The sequence below is a fragment of the Pecten maximus genome, chromosome 8 (assembly GCF_902652985.1).
Source record: "Pecten maximus chromosome 8, xPecMax1.1, whole genome shotgun sequence".
Taxonomy (NCBI): Eukaryota; Metazoa; Mollusca; class Bivalvia; order Pectinida; family Pectinidae; genus Pecten; species Pecten maximus.
Window position 1 is genome coordinate 3,772,573 of NC_047022.1, and position 27,896 is coordinate 3,800,468.

General features: G+C 39.3%; 1 protein-coding gene across 2 annotated transcripts; it reads right to left on the bottom strand.

The window, feature by feature from the left end:
- Positions 1 to 594: 594 nt before the first annotated feature.
- LOC117332623 (beta-glucuronidase-like) lies at positions 595 to 26,568 on the bottom strand. Of its 2 annotated transcripts, none has more exons than XM_033891599.1 (12): positions 26,312 to 26,568; positions 21,142 to 21,318; positions 20,628 to 20,812; positions 14,238 to 14,380; positions 11,788 to 11,981; positions 9,337 to 9,483; positions 7,236 to 7,411; positions 6,751 to 6,900; positions 5,812 to 5,896; positions 3,693 to 3,869; positions 3,212 to 3,347; positions 595 to 1,925 (listed from the first exon to the last, which is right to left on the bottom strand). In XM_033891599.1, the coding sequence occupies exons 1-12, from the start codon at positions 26,522 to 26,524 to the stop codon at positions 1,807 to 1,809; spliced, it is 1,902 nt and encodes a 633-aa protein (XP_033747490.1). In that variant the 5' UTR covers positions 26,525 to 26,568; the 3' UTR covers positions 595 to 1,806. The 2 variants fall into 2 exon arrangements, with proteins under 2 accessions (XP_033747490.1, XP_033747491.1); XM_033891600.1 differs by lacking the exon at positions 26,312 to 26,568 and adding an exon at positions 24,247 to 24,682 and having other exon boundaries at positions 21,142 to 22,512.
- Between the last annotated feature and the right edge of the window lie 1,328 nt (positions 26,569 to 27,896).

Here is a 27,896-nt window from a genome sequence, read left to right on the forward strand (position 1 = left end):
TGTATATAAGATGAAATGCCTGTATATAGAGGGAGAGAGAGAGAGAGAGAGAGAGAGAGGACCTCACACGAGTGTCAAAAAAGGTTCTCCTGTTTTAGAATACATTTTAGATAATTCCCTCACAGCCAAGCATAAACATTACAGTAACATGGAAATGGCCCGTGACACATCAAAATATAAAATAATTACATTGACACGAGAGCAAGATTCTATTTATCATATGAATCATATTTATGGAAAAATATGCGGAATATGCTCAAATGCTGGCTTTATGACGTCACAATAGTGTAAATATGGCATGGCCATATAACCACAGGCATCGAATGCTTCTGGTTATAATAGAGAAACTATTAGCCCCTAATCCTACTAAACTACTTGTTGCTTTTTGTATAAATACTGACCAGAAGCAGACGCCTGTGGTATGAAATCATAGCTTGGACGAGAAGTTTTCTAGTAAATAGATCACAGCGTGTTGTAGTAGGTGGAGAGACAGCGGATTGGAGTCATGTTTCATCAGGTGTGCCTCAAGGATCAGTTTTAGGACCTTTACTATTCGTCCTGTTTTGCTGAACATTGAACAACTGCAAGTCAAAATCCAATTTTTTAGGTGTTTTTTATTTCATTTTTCAAGAATTTTTGTACATGAAAAAAACGTTTTAATTGATGTAATACTTACAAGGAATAATTCGATCACAAGTCTTTCCTGAGAAAAACACCATGCACATAAGAACAGGAATGAGGATTCGTTTTACATTTCAAGGAAATTGTAAAAGACAAAGGCTTTTTTGAAGTTGTCAAGTGATGTCAGGGAGATAAGTCTTTGACACGAACTGAAGGTATTCTTTTATGAAGTCACACACCCTCAAGGGAGACAACTGTCATATGAATCCTATCAGTCACGCGTACATTAATATTCATCCCAAATATGAAAATATTTTCAACATCTAATCCACATACTGATCACAGTAGATCATAAACCGTGCATGGACTAAGGGACATAACTCTGTATGTAACTGGCTGGTGACACGAGAATAAGATATTTGTAAATATATGTCCCTCTTGATAAATTGTAATTATAAATATATGGTCCTCTTGATAAATTGTTACTAGAAGTACTAACATGGCAGGGATTGGTGGCAATGAAGTGAAGTCCCAGAAAAATGATCCTATTATTTATACCTACATACCAAATGGGTACTATTGTTCAGTCTCCAAATGGACTCATAATTAGCAGTGTCCAAATAGAACTCAGTAGGCCATTTTTGCTGACTAATATCACAAGTCATCTGTTATAAATTAAAGTCCATTTTGGTGTTTCTCTTATTTTAGGCTATATTTATGCAGAAATACCTAAACGCTTCCCAAGTAAGTGGATCGACGAGCACTTGCATGTACACTTAGCAGACATTTCAGATATCACAGAAAAAGTCAAACTGTTTAATTTATTAATTGACCAATGTCCTACATATATGCTTAGAGCAAGCAGGCAAGCATTACCGTCATATTGACAAAACTAGGAGTTCCACATCTATGCGGGGTTATCAAGACAGGTTCACTAAAATCGGGAGACTACCCTATATTTGATGAATACAATCAGGAGACCGGGCAGGGAGTCTGAAATCGGGAAAGTCCAGAATAAATCGGGAATGTTGGCAAGTATGCATGATATCGTCCTATTTGATTCATGAAAAAACCCAGTCAATTGTGTTTGCTAATGCGCTAGCATTAGTTCTTAAACTCCTTCACAGTGTGGCTATCTGGATATAATATTTTAGAGGTAGGTATCCTGTCTAAGGTGGTGAATCTTTATGGCCGACAGCTGTTTATCATTCCCTGGTACCTAGATCGCAGCAGGTGAGCGGACATCTTTGGTCTTCGTTGTCGAGTAAATATTCCTTTCCGATTGCCAAAAGCCCTTGTGATGCCTGGAATGAACACAACATCACATTAATATGTATGTAGTATTATCAATCCTCAATAGATGGTACTCAATGGTTTTAGAAGTCGGAAATGAAAATTGTGTACGACGGATGCTGGATGATGCCTGACAACGCCACACGATATGGGGCGCCATTTTACTATTTATCCCAATTTGGTGACATCACCTATTCGTTTTATTAAGTGATATCACCTATTCAAATGAGTGATATCACCTATTTGTATTTGGGAGCAGTCGTTTGTATTGATTGTAAAGTGATATTCGAATAGGTGATATCACTTTAGAACTTTTTTAAGTGATATCACCTATTCGAATAAGTGATATCACCTATTCGTTTCATTAAGTGATATCACCTATTCGTTTCAGTAAGTGATATCACCTATTCGTTTCAGTTAGTGATATCACCTATTCGAATAGGTGATATCACTTATTGAAATGAATAGGTGATATCACCAAATGGGAATAAATAGTAAAACGGCACCCCATACAAAGACGATGCCCGGACCAGGCCAGACAATTGCAATAGGTCACTTGAGACTTGAGACTTTGTCTCAGGTTACCTTAAAATCAAAGGAAAAACTCTCAGAGGTAAAACTTTAAGGTGAAAACTCATTGATACAATGAATGTCATACTTGTCAAATCTCCAATTGTGACAGGATACAGTCGAGCCATCAGTGATGCTAAGGGTTTAAAATGTTGATACTTAGGAGGTGACAAACACCTCAAAATAGATACAAAATATGTCAAAATCTGGATGTGGAGAAACAAAAGACCCATAATTAAATAAATTTCAGAATTCTTTAATTATTACATAGATAAAGGGTTAAGCTGACCATAACAACGTCTTGCTGGGTGGATCAGGTTTAATCAGGAAGTTGACTAGTTTCGACACTTAAGCGTGTCGTCATTGGTTCTGATGACGACACGCCTAAGTGTCGAAACTAGTCAACTATTTAATTAAACCCGATCCACCCAGCACGATGTTGTTTATGGTCATCTTGACCCTTTGACTACTCAACATTACGGCCCTGACTCTTGTATTCCTTGTGGAATCTGTCGGCTGAGTAACACAGAACCATACTGAACTTTTAACGTTGGATCTCCCACCTCCCGTATATTACATAGATACATAGATGTATTGGGTTTCAAGAGAATGTTACGGACATGTGGATATTCTAAAATGGGTCGCTATTCAAATGAGTTAGATACAGCCGAGAAATGAATTCAGTTCACCATACAGTTGTTTTATCTGAAACATCAAATATCTTTACCTTGCGCTGTCATAAAATCTGCAAAATTCCAAACCATTTCTCCGACGAGGAATTCTTGTCGCAAATTGTCAAATGTTTTGTGATATTCTGTCATAAATTCAACCTGGAACTCTTCTGTGAACACGATAGACGGATCCTAGAAAAAAAAGATTAATTAACATTGAAGTCTGTTAGCTAAAATCTGTTTCATTACAAAAATTGAGATTTCCGACACAAAAGAAAATTTCAAAAGTCCTGCAAGAATTTTGAGCATGAATTGACTAAAGACACACCTAATCGGAAGCCTAAATCTAATTGAAATGATGCCTGCAAATGCAAGGAGATAGTCTTATTTGAGGATTAATATGGAAATACTAAGCAAGCTACATGTACCATTAGTATTTCATTTGTTTTTCTTTCAGTTTTGTATACACATATTTGATGGACATTCTGGTTAGCTCTTTCTAACATTCTATTTGCAGGGTATGACGAAGGTACGTACCTGGTGAAAACCCTCAATTGTATCGGCCCCGTACTCCGTTATCATAATAGGCTTGTGATATTTCGCGTACCACTGGCGGAGGTCGTAGGTCAATTGTCTCTGTATGAGCTCTGTGTGAGAGCAGTCCTGGTACCAGGCATTGTAGTGGTTCAGACAGATGATGTCTGTGTACTGGGCCTGTAATAAAAGGTCAAAAGGTCAAAGGTCATAAGCTAAGAAAGACCCAAATAGTGAGCTTTGGCTGTGAATAGAAAATAAGTGTACACAAATTTAGTACAGTAAGTAATACTTTTTACAATGTTAACACATATCAAACATCATCCGAATATCTATAGGGGGTTAAATGTCAGTAAAACAGTCTGTAAATGTCAAATGTCAACTATACATAGATTATATAAGTCAAAGGTCAAGTTTAGAATTTCTTCATTACTAGGTACATTTTACTAGATGCCAATGGTCAAGTGTTATACCCTGGGTGGTAGGTCTGTAAGTATAATATTTCAATGTTTAAAAAGGTTTGTTGTTGTTTGAATGATGATGAATGACGAGTTTGTAGAATCTTATTCTTCTTCATATTTATTATGTACAGGTTTCACATTATATACATGTCAGGTATTTACAATGTTTGTCCCGTGAGAGTGTTTCATGGCTATGCCGACCAGCCTACTGGTCGGGAATGAGCCGAGGACCAGTCGCCTATGGTCCTAAGGCTCTCTGTTCTCCTCCCTATCTCCATCTTCGCTAGCCAAGGCTTCTGATTACGTTACACTCCACGAACCCTTGGCGGATATAGTCGTGTTCAAACCGTCGCGCCCTGGAATCCCAGGGCACCCAATCAAATCGCGTTTTACATTCTGGCTTGGTTTCGCAGTAAACAAAAAATGCGGCACCCAGTACAGAGCTACATTGCCGACTATGTCATGGCATTTTACCTTAATACAAAAATCACAATCTTTGGGGGAACATTCGTAGTGTTTGATCAATTCATATAAGTCATTGACCACATATCTCATCGAAATGACACCAAACCTCGACGTGTGTTTGTAAACATCACCGATGAAGTAAATCGGTAACGCTTGTTTTGATTGGTCGAAAATTTCATGCGTGAAGGGTGGTAATTTCGAATCACCGCTAGAGGGCCAGAACTGACGCCTATATCTGCCAAGGGTTCGTGGAGTGTAACGTAATCAGAAGCCTTGGCTAGCGAAGATGCCCTATCTCTTGCTTCTTTATATACTAGGGACGATGTGAATTACATAATCCAAGTCACTAAATACTAAAGGTAAATATATAACTCGTGTCTAAGTAGACAGAGTTCTGATGAAAAATTACATTGTATACCCAGGGGCAGTGTCCATGTCAACAGGTAGTAGCCACGCATACACGTATACTGCCCTTTGGACATAACCATGTATAGGTTAAAATACATCTGAATATAAATTTCTGTAATCTTAATAATTTTGATAAATTTGAAATAAATCATTATACTTCATTCGTCTCTTTGTCAAAAATGATTTCAAATCAGATATAATTTGACATCATTCTAATGAATTTTAAAATAAATCATTATTGGTTCATAAGGTCACCGATCAAGGATAATATCCGTGCTGATAGGTCTGTGTAAGTCAAAGGTAAAGGGTAATACCCTTTCTCTTCAGTCTGTGTAAGTCAAAGGTCAAGTGAAATATCTTGGCTGGTAGGATATGTAAGGTCAAAGGTCAAGGGTAATGTCCTGACTGGTACAGGTAGGTCTGTAAGGTCAAAGGTCAAGGGTAATGTCCTGGCTGGTACAGGTAGGTCTGTAAGGTCAAAGGTCAAGTGTAACAGTAACAACCTTTCTCGTAGGTCTGTGTAGGTCAAAGGTCAAGTGTAATACTCTGGCTGGTAGGTCTGTATAGGTCAAAGTTCAAGTGCACAATGCCTACCTGTCAAAGGTTAATGTTTCCTGCCTTGATATATGACAAGGAGAATGTTTATTCATTCTGGTTTTTAAATGTGTGAATTAGGACTGCAAGGTCAAAGGTCATATCCTAAATATGTATATTCAATTCATGATAGTTTTCACAAATGGTTGTTTCAAAGTTGCTTGAAACTGAAAAATTGATAAAAATTGATGTACCACTTTGTCCGTGCTGAAGTCAGAGTTGGCAACAAAAGTAACTGGTCTCGAACTGTCAATAGACTTCACATGAGACAGAAGAGTTCTGCAAAGGGAGATAATAAATACATTGATACAATCTTGTTGTACTACAGTACGGGTACAATACAAAATACAAACAAAATATGTCATATCTATCTTTTAATAACTTGAATAAGCTTGTTCTCATAACAAGACCATCCACATTCACAGTTCACAAAAACTGCTGAAGTGTGCTGCAATACACCGAATACAAAATATATTATATGATACAGATTATTGAAAAAAGATATCATATGATACAGATTATCAAAATATAATATTCTCAAATCAATATATACATATACAAGAATCACCATATGATATAAATATTTCTTTACAATAAATAGTTTCACAATAATTTCATCTTGATCAAATTTCTGTGATACATCTCAATTTTTCGGTAAATATCTTTAAGTAAATGACAGATCATTTTTTTTCCCTGATAAGTCTTTTGAATTTCATTAGCTTTCTCCATCATGTGAGGAGTTAACACTTCACATTTCAAGTCTGTGACCTTTGAGCTCATTAACAAGGACAAATCTCTTGACTCGTATGATACATATTGATATTATAGTCGAGCAACATATCGATAGGATGGGATTTTAGAATCTGTAAACTCACTGACAGACTTTCTCTCAGACCAATTAAATCACATGGTCACTAATTGTTACATACACTACATAAACAGTGAGAAATGTATCAATGAACATGATATTAAAATTACTTACTTCAATTAGGGCATCAGGTTCATTTACCAAACCATTACCCACAAAAATGTTCTACTTGCTTAAGTAGTATTATATAAAATGATCATGTGTGACAATAAAAACCCATCCGGTTCATTTACCAAACCTTTACCCACAAAAATGTTCTACTTACTTGAAGTAATATATAGAGTTATCATGTGTGGTGTCCGGTTCATTGGCAACTGACCACAAGATGACCGCTGGTCTGTTTTTGTCACGCCTGTACATCTCATCCATGACCTTGAGATGGTGTGCCAAGGACAAATTGCCAAAGTTGTTAGCTCTATAAGGTTAAGATAGATATACAAATATAAATATATTTAAAATAACAGGACTTTCCAATATTTTTTAACCAATCAAAGCTGTACAGTATAATGCTTAATGTTTGCTTGTTGTTTCCATGGTTGCTATGGAAACATGAATATAAATACAATGAATGTTGTTTAAGTTATTGTTATATTATTGTTTCATGGGTTAATAAAGAATGCAAAATAATTTGAAAACTTCAAACAACGAAAAATCTTTTCATGTTCTACATTACATAGTTGACATGACATGATAGCATTGTTGAATATGGTATATCCTTTTTCTTGGTACCATTTTTACCATGAGTCTTACTTTCTGATTCCGACACCTGGACTCTCGTCAATGACCACAATGCCTTGCTCGTCAGCCATGTCCATGATCTCCTCCGCGTAGGGGTAGTGTGATGTCCGGAAACAGTTAGCTCCGAGCCACTTCAGTAGGTTAAAGTCTTTAGCAATGAGAGCGAAGTCCAGTCCTTTACCTCTTATCTGTAATAACAGTTTGTATAGTGGATAATGGATAGATTTTATGGGGCTAATATCTCACAGTTGTGCCAGCTGGGCATGTTTTAGGAGAATTAGATTTCGGGTAATCAATATGAAGAAAACATTTCTATGCATTTCTATACAGTCAAACCTGCATTTAGCGGCCATCTAAGGGACCGACAGATATTCGCTGCTTAAGACAGTTAGCTGCTTAAACCAGGTTGGCCAGAAACGCCCAGTTGCCCAATTCTTTTTTCAACAGTTTATTGAATTTATCATATTATAATGCCTTATTCATACATGTATTTTGATATTGATAACAATATACCATGTATAGTGTATTTTGAAATGAAAACTAATAAATATCAAAGTTTTGATGAATGATCAAATCATGTGACCTGACCATCGAAAAAAATACCTGGTCATGTGATCACTGCGGATGTCTACTTCCAGACAAAATGGTCACTTAATACAGGATCATACAACGACTCGGGACAGATTTTTGTGGCTGCTGGTCGCGTTAGACAGGTGACCGCTTATCTAAGGTTCATTATATAGTATTTTCCATCTGGCAGAACAGACTGGCCGATTATTCAAGGTGGTTGTTAGAGCAGGTTTGACTGTATATATAATTTATTAAGATAATTATATCAATTTATTTTCACATTATATTCAATTACTGATAATGTAGGGGAATTAAATCTTTCACAAATATTATCATATATACTGAGGGGGAGGGTTTGGAAGACAACATCCCAGAAGGAAGTGAATTGTAGAAATCCAGACAAACCTGCCATGGATATAGGTGTATACGAGAGGTCTCACCAAAAATCCAGGTAATGTCTGCGTAAAATACCCAGCCCAACACGGGATTCTTTCGATCGACCCGTTTTTAATAGAGAGTGCTGTAAACATATAAACAACCCTCTCTATTTAAAATCAGTCAATCGAAGGAATCTCCTTGTTGGGTTCGCTGTTTTACACAAACAGCATATAAGTAAAACTACACAACATTGACAGAAATAACTGCAGTTTAAACCACTTGGCCACATCCACATTCCTAAAAAGAATGTTTCAATGGTACAATGATGGTCGGCCCAATACCCTGACATAATGATAGTGACATATCGGCCATTACATCATATCAATTCCTGGATCGTAATGTATGTACATATATACATGGATGTAAATTGTACACATAAAACATATATCTATCACAGTACAACTACGACAGGAAATTCAAATCTTTACCTCCACATCAACAACACATAGTGCATCTGATACATAATGTATATATTTTTATCCTGCAACTGACACTGCATTTTCGGAATACACCCACCATTTATATATTTTTTCAGCATACGGCAGCGACAGAAAACAGCTGTATTTTGAAATCTTAGCACGTGTATCATTTCGACTGACCTACTTCCAAGTTAAACCACATTTAAAAGGCAAATATATTTGTGGCTATGTTGACACTTTTTCACTTAAAATGCTTATTTTTGATAACTGTTGCATGATAAATAGAATACATGGTCAGTGTCTTAAAATATAAACTGTATTTTTTGGTTCGGAAAAGAAAGACAAAAGTGGCGATCTCGAGCCTTGGCAAGCCACTTTTGTCTTTCTTTACCCTCGCCAAAATACAGCTTATATTTTAAAACATCGACCATGTATTTTCTATATTGGCAAATGAATAAACATTGAAATATAGGAGTCAGAAAATGCCAGAAGGGCCTGTAAAATCAGGCTAAACAGTAGGATTAGCATACCATGCATCAATCTGTCTCCAGTGTTCTTGTTAAAATATGCACGACTGGCAAAAATGTTTTGAATAAGGGTGGATACATTTACCTACTTCACCTGACAGGAATTACAAATTGCCTGTGAGAATTACAACTTTGTGGCCGATAATATGGTTTTCTTACGTCAGAGTCTTCGTGCTTTGCCACTCCATGGCAGTAAAATGGCTGGTCATTTATCAACAGCTGTTTATCGGTGACCTTGACCTCACGAATACCAAATTTTTGGCGATAGACATCAGACACTCCACTGCTCAGGAAGGTCAAGTTTATCTGTAATACAAAGTTCACCCGTAATGTCTATAGACCAACTTCACCCTCCGAATAGAGGTCAAGTTCATCTGTAATACAAAGTTCACCCATAATGTCTATAGACCAACTTCACCCTCCGAATAGAGGTCAAGTTTATCTGTAATACAAAGTTCACCTGTAATGTCTAGGCCAATTTCACCCTCTGAATAGAAGTCAAGTTCATCTGTAATACAAAGTTCACCCGTAATGTCTAGGCCAACTTCACCCTCCGAATAGAGGTCAAGTTTATCTGTAATACAAAGTTCACCTGTAATGTCTAGGCCAACTTCACCCTCCGAATAGAGGTCAAGATCATCTGTAATACAAAGTTCACCCGTAATGTCTAGGCCAACTTCACCCTCCGAATAGAGGTCAAGTTTATCTGTAATACAAAGTTCACCTGTAATGTCTAGGCCAACTTCACCCTCCGAATAGAGGTCAAGATCATCTGTAATACAAAGTTCACCCGTAATGTCTAGGCCAACTTCACCCTTCGAATGTAGGTCAAGATCTTCTGTAATACAAAGTTCACCTGTAATGTCTAGGCCAACTTCACCCTCCGAATATAGGTCAAGATCATCTGTAATACAAAGTTCACTCGTAATGTCTAGGCCAACTTCACCCTCCGAATAGAGGTCAAGTTTATCTGTAATACAAAGTTCACCTGTAATGTCTAGGGCAACTTCACCCTTCGAATATAGGTCAAGATCATCTGTAATACAAAGTTCACCCGTAATGTCTAGGCCAACTTCACCCTCCGAATAGAGGTCAAGTTTATCTGTAATACAAAGTTCACCCGTAATGTCTAGGCCAACTTCACCCTCCGAATATAGGTCAAGCTTTAAAATCGATTTAAAATTTCAAGATCAAGTTTCACAATCAAGTTATGATATTTAATTAAAGCTCAAAATTCAATTTCAAATGGTCCCAATGCAATCTTAAACATCAAGGTCAGTTCATCAGTAATATCCAAAAGTTTATCTCAAATATTAGGTATAAGTTCAACCGTGCACATCTTCGCTAGCCAAGGCTTCTGATTACGTTACACTCAACGAACCCTTGGCGGATATAGTCGTGTTCAAACCGTCGCGCCCTGGAATCCCAGGGCACCCAATCAAATCGCGTTTTACATTCTGGCTTGGTTTCGCAGTAAACAAAAAATGCGGCACCCAGTACAGAGCTACATTGCCGACTATGTCATGGCATTTTACCTAAATACAAAAATCACAATCTTTGGGGGAACATTCGCAGTGTTTGATCAATTCATATAAGTCATTGATCACATATCTCATCGAAATGACACCAAACCTCGATGTGTGTTTGTAAACATCACCGATGAAGTAAATCGGTAACGCTTGTTTTGATTGGTCGAAAATTTCATGCGTGAAGGGTGGTAATTTCGAATCACCGCTAGAGGGCCAGAACTGACGCCTATATCTGCCAAGGGTTCGTGGAGTGTAACGTAATCAGAAGCCTTGGCTAGCGAAGATGAACCGTGCATGAAGTTAATTTGTAACGAATCCAATCTCAAATGTCTACATCTAAGTCATGTTCCAAATTCAATCTCAAATATCAAAAGCAAGTTCCATATTTAATCTTAAACAATGGGTCAGTTAATTTGAAATACTTCAGTACATAATTCAACCACAATATGTCTATTAAGCGGAATATTCATACTTTTTGTTAAAACTTTGGAGCGTATTAAGCTGAAAGATCTAAATCTGAGTTTAAGATCATAAATACATAACACCAGCTCAAACCACTATTATAATAATCATATTACCGTAAGTTTCCTATAATTAGCCCCGGGGACCAGCAATAACTATCTGATCCACTACTACAGATAGTGGTGGTCTCATTACCAGACATGGGCTCATTTTAGCATGGATGTTAAATTTGTTTAGCTTCAAATTTTGTTTGCAATCTGTACGAATCCACATAGCGGATTCTTACTGAAGTTTGCAAACAATCCTTTTTTCATATCCCAACGAAACTAAAAAATGATTGACAACAAAAACCCTTATAATTTCTTAAATTGATTTTTAAAATTCAAACATGTTTTATGTTCAATTAAACTGATCTTATAAGGGATTTTTTTCACAAATCAATACGAAACGCCGCATTGTGACATTACATTTTTCACGCCATTTCTGGATAGAGATATGAAAAAAATCTCAACTAATCAAAAAGCCGAAATCTGTGAACAAACAATTGAAAATTAATTATTGCCAGATAAATATGGTATTAGTATTATGTGGGTTTTCCTAGCCACATGCTGAATCTGACCTTAAACGTGTATTGGTATCCCGGAAGTGAACTGTTCATTGTGTACGGCCACCAGAAGTGACCACTGTCCACTGTAATGGTGTCCTGAAACAGGTTACTGTGTCCCACCACTTGTCCTTCACGGTCAATGACCTCTACACGTAACCGGACATTTCCTGGCTGACCGCTAGTGACCACTGTGTACTTCACCAGGCCTGTAAAATTTGGAGAGATCATGATAAGGTGTCAGCCTTGTGACACACTAGATAACCTGGCTAAACCGACCACTGTCTAAAACGGGAAATCCACGCTACAATACCAGAGGGATTCATCAGCGTAGAGAAGAAATTCATCAATCTCTCAATTTTTTAGAGCTTACCTCAATTTTTATCCATCTAAACTATTTCTTCTGTAGATATCAGCAATATTTATATGCATGAATTACCAAGACGGCATGAGAGTTTCTACACTTAGTACACTAATATTTGACAACTTGGCTATAGTAAGGAAACTGTAAGATGAGACTGAGTCATTATTTGATAAGAATAAATCAGAGTACCAGGGGAACAGGGACCAGATTAACGAGGGATCTTTTATCTTTTTAAAATATTTTACTGTTTGTTAGATATTTACTTTACTTATATAATAAAACTGCCATGAAAGCATGGGAATTGGACAATATAAAATCTGTAGTGATGGCTTCATAAATGGAAAAACAGTATTAGTTGTAACAGAGTGTGAGACTACAGGATTAGTGGTGATAGGATAGTGGGACTATAGGATTTGTGGTGACAGGATAGTGGGACTACAGGATTTGTGGTGACAGGATAGGGGGACTACAGGATTAGTGGTGACAGGATAGGGGGACTACAGTATTAGTGGTTACAGGATAGTGGGACAACAGGATTTGTGGTGACTGGATAGTGGGACAACAGGATTTGTGGTGACTGGATAGTGGGACTACAGGATTAGTGTTGGTTGGATAGTGGGACAATATGATTAGTGGTGACTGGATAGTGGGGCAACAAGATTAGTGGTGACTGGATAGTGGGACAACAAGATTAGTGGTGACAGGATAGTGGGACTACAGGATTAGTGGTGACAGGATAGAGTAGAGGGACAACAGGATTTGTGGTGACTGGATAGTGGGACTACAGGATTATTGGTTACAGGATAGTGGGACAACAGGATTAGTGGTGACAAGATAGGGGGACTACAGAGGATTAGTGGTGACTGGATAGTGGGACTACAGGATTAGTGGCGACAGAAAAGTTAGACAATAGGATTAGTGGTGACAGGATAGTGGGACAACATGATTAGTGGTGACTGGATACTGGGACAACAGGATTAGTGGTGACTGGATACTGGGACAACAGGATGAGTAGTGACTGGATAGGGGTACAATATGATTAGTGGTGACTGGATGGTGGGACAACAGGATTAGTGGTGACAGGATAGTGGGAAAACAGAATTTGTGGTGACTGGATAGTGGGACAACAGGATTAGTGGTGACTGGATACTGGGACAACAGGATTAGTGGTGACTGGATACTGGGACAACAGGATTAGTGGTGACAGGATACTGGGACAACAGGATTTGTGTTGACTGGATAGAGTGACAACAGGATTGTGACAACAGGATTAGTGGTGATTAAAACCAATACCTGATTAAGTTTTCTCCTATGCTTCTGTTTTAGCTATAGTAAGATAAGATAAATCTGCTTTACCTACCTAGTGGCAGTTTAGGCATGTTTCATTCTGAAAACCTTCACTACATTGTATTGTATCACTTCTTCATACAGTTTAATATTTTGTATTCAGAGGTTACAACTATTTGACAGTATCAATTCCTCCGGTATATCAAAAATCAATAAAAATGATATTTTCAAAATGGTGGACATTAGAAAGAAAATTTAAAAGTCTTTTTGTTTTGTTTGGGAGACAAATGATGCTTTGATTTGCATAACAATGTTTGATAGGATATTTTTTTTTTTTTTTTTTCGTTTTTCTGATTAGGTGTCTAGGGACAAGAGAGGGTTTATTTTTGCAGCTGTAATATGCCTATCTTATTTATATGCTGGGTTGTGATTGGCTGGAAAATGAGGAAATCAAAGTGGAAAAAAAATATAGCATCACACCATAACAATAATTCTGTTTTAGATATTTCCAAACAAAGCAGGATTATATAGATTACTGCCAAAATGGTGAAAAAATGGAAATCTCAGAGAAAAAAATGAAAGAAAATTATTTGGGGAAAAACAATAAATACATATATGTATATCACTTTTTGGAGGGGGAGGGGGGGGGGGGGGGGTTGAGGAAATCCTCTGGAGAATACAAAAGAGAAGAAAATCATAGAGCAATAGAAATGGAAACTACAGGGAAAATTAAAAAAAATTCTTGGATATAGAAAGAAGTAACAGCTATCTGAGAAACTCTTGTTTCTCTAGAAGGATTCTCAAAGCTCTATACCGTTCAGGCCCTGCAGACTCGTGACAATGATTACATCCTCTATGTAAGACTTCGGCGTGGTATAAAGTTGGACATGGCGGTGTAATCCAGCATAGTTAAAGAAATCCATTTGTAAATTCTGGACAAAATAACCCTCAGGATATCTGTAAAAGAAAAACATCACATTAAGTTTTTGTCAAACCCTCCACAAGTTCACAGAGTGAAGAATGTATAGGGTTCAGCACACAACTTCACAAAATGGAAGGGTATAGAATTCTCCACAGGGCTTTACTTTCTCCTTCATGAACGCTCCTAACAGAGAATCCCAGCATAAATAAACTCAGGTGTATATAGAGGTACCTTTCATTTTATGTTGGTACTGGTGAGTCTGGGGTGTGAGGGGGAGGAGTCCATACCTGTTAATATCATGTTGGTACTGGGTAGTCTGGAGTGTGAGGGGGAGAGGTCCATACCTGTTAATATCATGTTGGTACTGGATAGTCTGGGGTGTGAGAGGGAGGGGTCCATACCTGATAATATCATGTTGGTACTGGATAGTCTGGGGTGTGAGAGGGGGAGGTCCATACCTGTTAATATCATGTTGGTACTGGTGAGTCTGGGGTGTGAGGGGGAGGAGTCCATACCTGTTAATATCATGTTGGTACTGGGTAGTCTGGAGTGTGAGGCGGAGGGGTACATACCTGTTAATATCATGATGGTACTGGATAGTCTGGGGTGTGATGGGGAGAGGTCCATACCTGTTAATATCATGTTGGTACTGGATAGTCTGGGGTGTGAGAGGGAGGGGTCCATACCTGTTAATATCATGTTGGTACTGGATAGTCTGGGGTGTGAGGGGGAGAAGTCCATACCTGTTAATATCATGTTGGTACTGGATAGTCTGGGGTGTGAGAGGGAGGGGTACATACCTGTTAATATCATGTTGGTACTGGATAGTCTGTGGTATGAAGGGGAGTTCCAAACCTGTTAATATCATGATGGTACTGGATAGTCTAGGGTGTGAGGGGGAGGTCCATACCTGTTAATATCATGTTGGTACTGGATAGTCTGTGGTATGAGGGGGAGTTCCATACCTGTTAATATCATGATGGTACTGGATAGTCTGGGGTGTGAGGGGAGAGGTCCATACCTGTTAATATCATGATGGTACTTGATAGTCTGGGGTGTGAGGGGGAGGTCCATACCTGTTAATATCATGTTGGTACTGGATAGTCTGGGGTGTGAGGGGGAGGTCCATACCTGTTAATATCATGTTGGTACTGGAATGTCTGTGGTATGAGGGGGAGTTCCATACCTGTTAATATCATGTAGGTACTGGATAGTCTGGGATGTGAGGGGGAGAAGTCCATACCTGTTAATATCATGTTGGTACTGGATAGTCTCGGGTTTGAGGGGGAGTTCCATACCTGTTAATATCATGTTGGTACTGGATAGTCTGGGGTGTGAGGGGAGAGGTCCATACCTGTTAATATCATGTTGGTACTGGATAGTCTGGGGTGTGAGGGGGAGAGGTCCATACCTGTTAATATCATGTTGGTACTGGATAGTCTGGGGTGTGAGGGGGAGAAGTCCATACCTGTTAATATCATGTTGGTACTGGATAGTCTGGGGTGTGAGGGGGAGAAGTCCATACCTGTTAATATCATGTTGGTACTTGATAGTCTGTGGTATGAGGGGGAGGTCCATACCTGTTAATATCATGTTGGTACTGGATAGTCTGGGGTGTGAGGGGGAGAAGTCCATACCTGTTAATATCATGTTGGTACTGGATAGTCTGGGGTGTGAGGGGGAGAAGTCCATACCTGTTAATATCATGTTGGTACTTGATAGTCTGTGGTATGAGGGGGAGTTCCATACCTGTTAATATCATGTTGGTACTGGATAGCCTGTGGTATGAGGGGGAGGTCCATACCTGTTAATATCATGTAGGTACTGGATAGTCTGGGGTGTGAGGGGAGAGGTCCATACGTGTTAATATCATGTTGGTACTTGATAGTCTGGGGTGTGAGGGGAAGGTCCATACCTGTTAATATCATGTTGGTACTGGATAGTCTCGGGTTTGAGGGGGAGGTCCATACCTGTTAATATCATGATGGTACTGGATAGTCTGGGGTGTGAGGGGGAGGTCCATACCTGTTAATATCAAGTTGGTACTGGATAGTCTGGGGTGTGATGGGGAGAGGTCCATACCTGTTAATATCATGTTGGTACTGGATAGTCTGGGGTGTGAGAGGGAGGGGTCCATACCTGATAATATCATGTTGGTACTGGATAGTCTGGGGTGTGAGGGGGAGAAGTCCATACCTGTTAATATCATGTTGGTACTGGATAGTCTGGGGTGTGAGAGGGAGGGGTACATACCTGTTAATATCATGTTGGTACTTGATAGTCTGGGGTGTGAGGGGGAGGTCCATACCTGTTAATATCATGTTGGTACTGGATAGTCTGGGGTGTGAGGGGGAGGTCCATACCTGTTAATATCATGTTGGTACTGGATAGTCTGTGGTATGAGGGGGAGTTCCATACCTGTTAATATCATGATGGTACTGGATAGTCTGGGGTGTGAGGGGAGAGGTCCATACCTGTTAATATCATGTTGGTACTGGATAGTCTGTGGTATGAGGGGAGAGGTCCATACCTGTTAATATCATGATGGTACTTGATAGTCTGGGGTGTGAGGGGGAGGTCCATACCTGTTAATATCATGTTGGTACTGGATAGTCTGGGGTGTGAGGGGGAGGTCCATACCTGTTAATATCATGTTGGTACTGGAACGTCTGTGGTATGAGGGGGAGTTCCATACCTGTTAATATCATGATGGTACTGGATAGTCTGGGATGTGAGGGGGAGAAGTCCATACCTGTTAATATCATGTTGGTACTGGATAGTCTCGGGTTTGAGGGGGAGTTCCATACCTGTTAATATCATGTTGGTACTGGATAGTCTGGGGTGTGAGGGGGAGGGGTACATACCTGTTAATATCATGTTGGTACTGGATAGTCTGGGGTGTGAGGGGGAGAAGTCCATACCTGTTAATATCATGTTGGTACTGGATAGTCTGGGGTGTGAGGGGGAGAAGTCCATACCTGTTAATATCATGTTGGTACTTGATAGTCTGTGGTATGAGGGGGAGGTCCATACCTGTTAATATCATGTTGGTACTGGATAGTCTGTGGTATGAGGGGGAGTTCCATACCTGTTAATATCATGATGGTACTGGATAGTCTGAGGTGTGAGGGGAGAGGTCCATACCTGTTAATATCATGTTGGTACTGGATAGTCTGGGGTGTGAGGGGGAGAGGTCCATACCTGTTAATATCATGTTGGTACTGGATAGTCTGGGGTGTGAGGGGAAGGTCCATACCTGTTAATATCATGTTGGTACTTGATAGTCTGGGGTGTGAGGGGAAGGTCCATACCTGTTAATATCATGTTGGTACTGGATAGTCTCGGGTTTGAGGGGGAGGTCCATACCTGTTAATATCATGATGGTACTGGATAGTCTGGGGTGTGAGGGGGAGGTCCATACCTGTTAATATCAAGTTGGTACTGGATAGTCTGGGGTGTGAGGGGGAGGTCCATACCTGTTAATATCAAGTTGGTACTGGATAGTCTGTGGTATGAGGGGGAGTTCCATACCTGTTAATATCATGATGGTACTGGATAGTCTGAGGTGTGAGGGGAGAGGTCCATACCTGTTAATATCATGTTGGTACTTGATAGTCTGGGGTGTGAGAGGGAGGGGTACATACCTGTTAATATCATGTTGGTACTGGATAGTCTGTGGTATGAGGGGGAGTTCCATACCTGTTAATATCATGATGGTACTGGATAGTCTGGGGTGTGAGGGGGAGAGGTCCATACCTGTTAATATCATGTTGGTACTGGATAGTCTGGGGTGTGAGGGGGAGAAGTCCATACCTGTTAATATCATGTTGGTACTGGATAGTCTGGGGTGTGAGGGGGAGAAGTCTATACCTGTTAATATCATGTTGGTACTTGATAGTCTGTGGTATGAGGGGGAGGTCCATACCTGTTAATATCATGTTGGTACTGGATAGTCTGGGGTGTGAGGGGAAGGTCCATACCTGTTAATATCATGTTGGTACTGGATAGTCTGGGGTGTGAGGGGAGAGGTCCATACCTGTTAATATCATGTTGGTACTGGATAGCCTGGGGTGTGAGAGGGAGGGGTTCATACCTGATAATATCATGTTGGTACTGGATAGTCTGGGGTGTGAGGGGGAGAGGTCGACACCTGTTAATATCATGTTGGCACTAGATAGTCTGGGGTGTGAGAGGGAGGGGTCCATACCTGTTAATATCATGTTGGTACTGGAAAGTCAGGTGTGAGAGGGAGAGGTCCATACCTGTTAATATCATGCTGGTACTTGATAGTCTGGGCTGTGAGAAGGAAAGGTCCATACCTGTTAAAAGCATGTTAATATTGAAGAATCTGGGGTGTGAGGGGGAGAAGTCCATACCTGTTAATATCATGTAGGTACTGGATAGTCTGGAGTGTGAGGAGGAGGAGTCCTTACCTGTTAATATCATGTAGGTACTGGATAATCTGGGGTGTGAGGGGAGAGGTCCATACCTGTTAATATCATGTTGGTACTGGATAGTCTGGGGTGTGAGGGGAGAGGTCCATACCTGTTAATATCATGTTGGTACTTGATAGTCTGGGGTGTGAGGGGAGAGGTCCATACCTGTTTATATCATGTTGGTACTTGAGAGTCTGGGGTGTGAGAAGGAGGGGTCCATAGCTGTAAATATCATGTTTGTACTGGATAGTCTGGGGTGTGAGGGGGAGTTCCATACCTGTTAATATCATGATGGTACTGGATAGTCTGGGTTGTGAGGGGGAGAGGTCCATACCTGTTAATATCATGTTGGTACTGGATAGTCTAGGGTGTGAGGGGGAGAGGTCCATACCTGTTAATATCATGTAGGTACTGGATAGTCTGGGGTGTGAGGGGAGGTCCATACCTGTTAATATCATGATGGTACTGGATAGTCTGGGGTGTGAGGGGGAGAGGTCCATACCTGTTAATATCATGTAGGTACTGGATAGTCTGGGGTGTGAGGGGAGAGGTCCATACCTGTTAATATCATGATGGTACTGGATAGTCTGGGGTGTGAGGGGGAGTTCCATACCTGTTAATATCATGATGGTACTGGATAGTCTGGGTTGTGAGGGGGAGAGGTCCATACCTGTTAATATCATGTTGGTACTGGATAGTCTGGGGTGTGAGGGGGAGGGTACATACCTGTTAATATCATGTTGGTACTGAATAGTCTGGGGTGTGAGGGGGAGGGGTACATACCTGTTAATATCATGTTGGTACTGGATAGTCTGGGGTGTGAGAGGGAGGGTCCATACCTGTTAATATCATGATGGTACTGGATAGTCTGGGGTGTGAGGGGAGAGGTCCATACCTGTTAATATCATGTTGGTACTGGATAGTCTGGGGTGTGAGGGGAGAGGTCCATACCTGTTAATATCATGATGGTACTGGATAGTCTGGGTGTGAGGGGAGAGGTCCATACCTGTTAATATCATGTTGGTACTGGATAGTCTGGGGTGTGAGGGGAGAGGTCCATACCTGTTAATATCATGTTGGTACTGGATAGTCTGGGGTGTGAGGGGGAGAGGTCCATACCTGTTAATATCATGTTGGTACTGGATAGTCTGGGGTGTGAGGGGGAAGGTCCATACCTGTTAATATCATGTTGGTACTGGATAGTCTGGGGTGTGAGGGGGAGGTCCATACCTGTTAATATCATGTTGGTACTGGATAGTCTGGGGTGTGAGGGGGAGGTCCATACCTGTTAATATCATGTTGGTACTGGATAGTCTGGGGTGTGAGGGGGAGGTCCATACCTGTTAATATCATGTTGGTACTTGATAGTCTGTGGTATGAGGGGGAGTTCCATACCTGTTAATATCATGATGGTACTGGATAGTCTGGGGTGTGAGGGGGAGGTCCATACCTGTTAATATCATGTTGGTACTGGATAGTCTGTGGTATGAGGGGGAGTTCCATACCTGTTAATATCATGATGGTACTGGATAGTCTGGGGTGTGAGGGGGAGAGGTCCATACCTGTTAATATCATGTTGGTACTGGATAGTCTGGGGTGTGAGGGGGAGAGGTCCATACCTGTTAATATCATGTATGGTACTGGATAGTCTGGGGTGTGAGGGGGAGAGGTCCATACCTGTTAATATCATGATGGTACTGGATAGTCTGGGGTGTGAGGGGGAGTTCCATACCTGTTAATATCATGATGGTACTGGATAGTCTGAGGTGTGAGGGGGAGAGGTCCATACCTGTTAATATCATGTTGGTACTGGATAGTCTGGGGTGTGAGGGGGAGAGGTCCATACCTGTTAATATCATGTTGGTACTGTATGGTTCCAGGTGGAAGGGTTGTGGGAGTCAATGTGTTGTTGATGGCTATTGTCACTCTGTTGCCACTTCCAAATTTAACGGGTATGTCCCCGCGAGTTATCTCCCCTTCAAATGGTAAGTGACCTCCCTCGTGTTGAACAAGTTTTATGGAGTTGACCCACTACAAGATAGAGATAGGATAGTTTTGATCAAAAAAAAAAAATAGTTTTGATCAATCAAGTCAGTGAATAAGAACAAATTATCAATTTGAAGCAGTTTTGCCAAAGACATTAGTTTTGATGTCTACAGGGATATCATATGTAGCTAGTGTCATTATATCCCACATCTCTAGCCACTATTTTACTTCAACCTGACGACATTTTCAATGTTATCACATCACCAAGATAAAAACAGAAAATTCCACTGATATAAACCAGGTGATGAAATAGAAATACAAAGATTCTTCAGGGATTTTATCGTGATATTTCTGTAAAGATTTTTAAACTCTACCACAATAGCATTGTAGTGGGCGCTATCCACACGAAGTACAACACGCTTAGAAGTCCACTCCTGAGGCAGGAAAAAATCTCTGTCATACCAGGCCCAGCCCACAAAATCACGGATCTTCTTCTCCTGTGTGATATCGTTGTAACTGGAAGGAACTGGCATCGGAATAACCTCCCCTGTCTGATGATAAGGATATTGTCAATATCAACTGATATACATTTCGTAATTATACAATAACGCATTTCATTCATTTTTAACTGACACCAATTAATTAATTATAAGACAATCTTATTGGCCAAATTGAAGTCACTTATATAATTAATGTGAAAGGATTTGTTTGTTTACTACACAGTGAGATAGTAATACAAAAACAAGTACTAGGTATTCTAAATTTTATTGCTAATTGCATCAGGTATCAAAATACAGGAAATAGATTGGTTTAAATAAATGACCGTATAATTATAGGTACATTTTGTACATGTAATTCAAAAATTGATTGTCTCCCTTACATTAACATGCTACAGTATTAATGATTGTCTCCCTTAGGCTACAAATGCATCAAGACTTAAAATGACATGTAACAGATGCTGACTAATCATTTTATAATAATAGATATGCTATATTGATATATCAACTACAATGTAATGAATCAAATAAGACACAAGTAAATATATATCCAATAATTGACATTGGATACAAAGAAATGCTTGTAATATATAAACAATGTCAAAAGTCGTGCCTCTCCTCCTGTTAATAATTCTACTGGGAATAAGGAGGGAGGGTTGCAAACATTAGGATAGTTTTTGACCAGTTCAGAGAGATCACAAACCCGCCACTTGAGTGACAGGTAATGTTACTTATACACAAGTCCCTAGTATTGTCAAAAACTCCATGTGTAAGGAAATTTCCAGGGCGTGATGGGGGGTAAAAACACCAATCAAACATCCCATCCAAAAGGGTCCAGAATCTGTGTAAAATCCAGTCCCTGAAGGATACACAAAAGCAGATGTGGGGTAATAGGGGCAGCACCCTTTTGAGCATCACCCAACTCGCATTTGGCCCCTTTTAAGACATGTTGGATGATCCAGTCACCTTTTAGAGGATCCTGTAGCCCCTCAGCACAATGTAAATGTTTGACAATGGTTAGATAATTCTGAATAGTACTGTAGTGGAAGCCACGTATGTCTACCATATCTGCAATGTATATGGAAATAGTATACAGAGACACTGGAAGAGGTGTACTGTTCAGTTTATCACAGAATTCTAGGTAACACGCAAGTTGTGCCTTGTTCGTTGTTTTGGTGCCATCAGCCCATCCATTTATTTTAAGTTGAGACACAGTGGTGGCCAGTCTGTGTTGAAGCACGCCCCCACCTGCAATATACATAGACAAGAGACATATGTCTGGAAAGATTGTTAGTCAAAATAAGGCAACATACCCGCACTTTCAAGTGGTAGTAGAGTGTACATTTTTCTAAACATATTATTGTTATGAATCCTTGATAGGGCGTCAGCTATAGTATTATCACATCCTCTGACGTATTTAGGAGTCACGCTGAAGTTAAATGTTGCCTGAATCCAAAACCAGTAGAGTAAATATGTCATAATACATACATAGCATGAACTGCCCTTATTAATGTAACTTCTGGCCGATATATTGTCTGTGTACACAAAGACTTTTTGTTGACAAAAGTTGGAGCCCACCGAATCATTGCTAACACAATCATGAGTGTTTCTTTGATATTGATGTGTTCACAATGACGATGAGGCATATCCACTTTCCAATTTACATAGAAATAGTACCCTCAAAGAAAGCCCCACCTCCTTCTGTGCAAGCATCTGTAGACAATGTTGTTATTGGCCGACGATCTAGAAATTGTGTTGTGCCATTAAAGGAAAACATAAACTCTGACCACCACCTAAGATCATCCTGAAAACCAGTCTAAAATCACTTTGTCATTATTTTTTCTCAGACTTTTTTTTAAATCAATGACACGACTTAAAAAGGTACACCCCCTCCTTGAATCACTTGGCATGCCCAGTTGAGCGAGCCTATAAATGATTCCAGCTGATGCTTGCTAGCACGTTTCCTGCGACAAAAGTCACCTATCATTACACTGAACTTTGTGAGTTTGTCATTGGGTAGCGACAGTGTAAGATCAACAGTGTCAATAAGGACACCCCGAAAATCAAGACTCTGACAAGGGCCTTCTACATTACTCCAGCTTACACGAATTCCTAATGTCCTCAGCACTTCAATGGGACAATTCATAGTAGTTAAGCACTTATCATAATTGTCCTCTATAATTAGAGAGTCATCGATATACACTATAACTGTACCATTGTGCCTATGTTTAATTATGCGACACACAGAGCTGCTGATAGTTTGAAAGATGCATGGACTTTTGGAGGCTCAAAAGGGGGAACTTTGCATCATAAAAATATGATGGTGAGTTGTCACCTGAAAACTGCCAAATAAGACCAGTAAGAGCATAATTACTGGGGTGAATATTGACAGTAAGAGCATAATTACTGGGGTGAATATTGACAGTAAGAGCATAATTACTGGGGTGAATATTGACAGACCTGTACACACTTTTTAAATCAATCTTTGCTAAATAACTACCTGGCCGAATCAAAGCACAAGCATCTCTCAAGTCCATATAACTACACGAGGTGTCTGAAGCTAAATCATTTAAACATTCCCCAATGGGCATACTGGCATCATGTATTAATCAAATATCTCCATTTGGCTTGGGGACTGCCCCCAAGGCACTTATGATATTCTTAGGTGCCTCACACATAACATATTACCATGTCTTAATTCATCCTTAATTTGAGTTTCAACCTTTTTTGAATTTATGACAGCAGATTTATAATTTGAACATTTTGTGAACTTATGTTTATCAATTACAACTGACCAGTCAACTATACGGAAATCATCTTTGACCCCATCCAAAATATAGGTCCTATCCGGGTCATTATACGGTAGAAGTTCAAGCCATGCTGTATAGTTGAGGTTATTTAACCGCACCTTGATGTCATTAATCAATTCATTAGCACTGACCCATACAAAGTCCTGAATTTTTCTGACATTTTGTTTCGTACCTGGATTTGCTGTGTGTTGAGTGTTGATCACCGATGCTGGCGTGTTGGTTATGGTGACCTTGGTCGTCGGTCCATCAGCTTGCAAACATTAGGATGGCCGCATGGCCTGCAAAAATAGCTAGCAATGCAAATTGGCGGGGTACGTCAAGATTGATGACGTCATTGAAATTGTAGCTGATTAGCCTAATTGGCAGCAAAACATAGTTTCGTAAAATTAATTTATATTAAATTATTTCATCGACCCCTGAACAGCCAAGGTCATATTGAGGTTGGGTCTCCTTGTAGCATGGTAACTATATACCTCACTTACAACATACATGAGTCCTTTCTCTTGCCATTCAGAGCAATTAAAGTAAAATATGCCTTACCCAAGGTAGCAGTGTACAGTAAAAATGCCAAATTCTGAAAAATATGGCACATGTTTTAGATATGTAAACATTGCCAGTTAATCTTACATATAACCTCTAATAAAGTATATATATTTGAAATCTGTACAACATTTGCAATTTTAATAGAGCTCTGAAGGATAAGTAAACTGATATTTTCTGTGATTTTTAGAGCTGTGAATACCATGGTAACAGCTTAAAAAATTCTCAAAAATTGCAAAATATTATGATATTTGACCCAAAATGGCACAATTCTCTACACAATTTTTTTTCTGAAACCTGTTTAAAATTGAATATCTCTATCCCAAAGACAGAATTAATCTTGTTTGGACATATGTTGTAAATTAAGTTTTTCCGCTATCTTACCTTTTCTGTGGGCTTCCATTTTGCGCTGTAGGCGAAACTAAATTTCCTGTGTAAACACACGTTCGGAAAATCCGGATATTTAAAATCCGGAACCAATTTATTAATTTTTGTTTTAATAAATGTGAAGCCTGTATGTACTACTTCATACTGAATATACCAATTATAGTGTACTTTTATTTTTTCATTTTTTATGCATATCATAATACAGGTGAGGAGTTATTTGCTTAACAAAAAAAATGCCCATGGCCAGGCTGTCTTACTGTGGTGTGCTACCCAAGGACAAAGCCAGGGCAACACACTGACTGACACTTTTCTCAGCTTTCTGAGAAACACAAACAGACACGGGTGGGGAGCATCAAACTTTTCTCTTCTCTGTTATACTTTCTCTTCAATAAATTATCTTCTCTATTATAAAGCAAATCTTTCCTCTCAATTATGATCTTTCTTTTCCTCCATTAACTGATAATAAACATATAAAACATATAATATATATATCGTTACATAATTAGAAATACAACTATACCACTAAGATTATTTATAATATCTGTGATAACGAAAGTACGAAAAGGACCTGTATAGGCTTGGCCTGTTATATTATCCAATCCATTTTTATATCTAAATTCTATCTCTATTATGAAATATTGTATGTAAATTAATTCAATTTTTTTAATTTAATTTTTAATGAAATGAAATTGAACCACGCCACTCGGATCTTCACCTGAGGTTATGTAGTGTCTGCCCTAACCGCGGTCGCTTAAGTAATCTTCTTCTTATGTTAACTCCTTTCCGTCAATAATGACGATTTCGTGGAGTTGGGTGCACAGGGGCGCCGATTAAAAAGATAAAGAGGTGTTTTTTTTGTTTTTTTTTAGTATAGTTAAAAGGATAAAAAAGAACTTGTTGACCTAGTATTTGTTTATGAGGGGTTCAAGGACTGAGTTTGTTATGTGTGCCTTGAAGCCCTCTAGTGTGGTACACTGTCAATATTGTCAATAATGCGGATGGAAACACAAGTATCGAGAGTAAATTACTCATACATTTTTTTGTAGTTTGGAGGTTGATGGTACAATAGTAACAAACATGACTTTCACCACAGGCACCTGTATCTGGTTGGTATTTATTAAAAAAAATAGTATTCCTTACTACTACTATTTCAACAAGGTTCAACACTTGAAGATCGGATGATGAATTGACTTTGGAACGGAAGTACTTGTTAAATTAGTTATTTTCCCGAACGTGATTAACGTTATCAATTAGCAACAGATCTAATGAAAAGGCTTTTTTAATATCGTCAATTGGTATTGTATTCATACTTGTCTGAGGGGTTTGGAATACCACTTTTCCTCAAACCCCCTGTTTCTGTTCGGCGAATCATCCACACGGAAATCCCACATCCCGTCCAAATGTTTGACTGTCCGGCTTTCAGAGTCCTTCGGATACAACATTCCAAAGGGATCGAGACATGTGCATTGATGAAAGCAGCTGACATGCAATAAAAACCCAACGAAATAGTGGTAGCAATTCATTTCCCCTCCGTTAACACCATCTTACATGGACGCGGCCATTTTGGATAGTCACATGATCCTTTCCGGAATACCTCGTTGTCGTTCGAAGCATGTGTAGGAAATTTCCCTGAGGAGTTCTGGATTTCATCTGCCACCACCACTAACCACAAAGTTAGGCGCTGGCATGGGGTTATTAAATTATTCATAGGAATGTGTTAACCCCCTGTTCCACCAAATTTGACAACTTAAGGTCGTTGGAGTCTAATAGGCTTAGATTTTATCATGACTTGTTCGCCATAACCAAGAGGCACAGGGAGTTGATATTAGGTCTTTTTACACCCAATGCACTACATGTACGTGCATGTATACTAGCTATATAGTAGTGCACTACAATGAAATCGGCGTTATAACTCTAACAAGTTTAAAAACACCATTTTTTGGGAAAGTCTTGTTAATGATGGAAATTGATGTGTTCTTTCCAAGTTAGACATTCATTAATAAAAAAAAAAAAAAACACCTGAAAGTTTGGCACACACTGTAAACACACCCTCATAATGTTTTTATCTTATAGGTTCCACTAAAAAATAAATAATAAAAAAAACCCTCTCACTGTACCCAAATCCCCGTGCTTTTTTTACTTCTTTTAAAAGCATCCAACGATCCTGTGACCGTAATCGTCATTTTTGACGGAGGTTCCATAATTATTTCTGTGATGACTCTAACAACATACATTGGGTCTTATTAATTAATAACGTTCCAACTTTCTTCCATTCTACGGTACGCTCGAGGTCTTCTGAAAAACAAAATTCTACTTCTACAACAGTATTACCTACTACGTCTTGGGAGGTACCATCAGTGTACATACATGTAGTAACTAAACTATGATGGACATGTTTTGTACAGTCATTAATATAACAAATAAAATATAATGGCCCAATAATGGACCCCTGTGGAACACCGATGGGTTCAAACTTAGACAATTAATTACCTTTAAAATCAACACAAGGTTCCATCTTCCAGTTATGACGTAAAAAGCTAAGCCACTTTTTAGAGACTCCACTTCATTTTATGGAGTAAACCTGATGATTGACAGCATCACAAGTCTGGTTTAGGTCATGAAGGAGTATACCAGTCCGTTCGTATGGTGGCATGGATCTGCCATCACATAACGAGATAATTTTGTCACCATAGCGAGATAAATATACCATATAGCGAGATAATAAAACGACATAGCGAGATAAAACAACCGACATAGCGAGATAATTTAATGCGTTTACGATGTCGCTATCTCGACATCTCGCCGCATTAGATGCTACTACTGACATGGATTTTTTTCTTGTCAACGTCACGTGACCCCCATTCGGAAGTTCAGCGCGCCAGTGCACACGAGGCT

Coding starts and splice junctions, on each gene's coding strand:
- LOC117332623 (XM_033891599.1), bottom strand. CDS start 26,524: ATGAATTGCTACCACTATTTCGTTGGGTTTTTATTGCATGTCAGCTGC. Junction 7,412..9,336: donor CAAAGCACGAAGACTCTGAC/GTAAGAAAACCA, acceptor CTGTTATTACAG/ATAAGAGGTAAAGGACTGGA. Junction 5,897..6,750: donor AACTCTATATATTACTTCAA/GTAAGTAGAACA, acceptor CTCCCTTTGCAG/AACTCTTCTGTCTCATGTGA.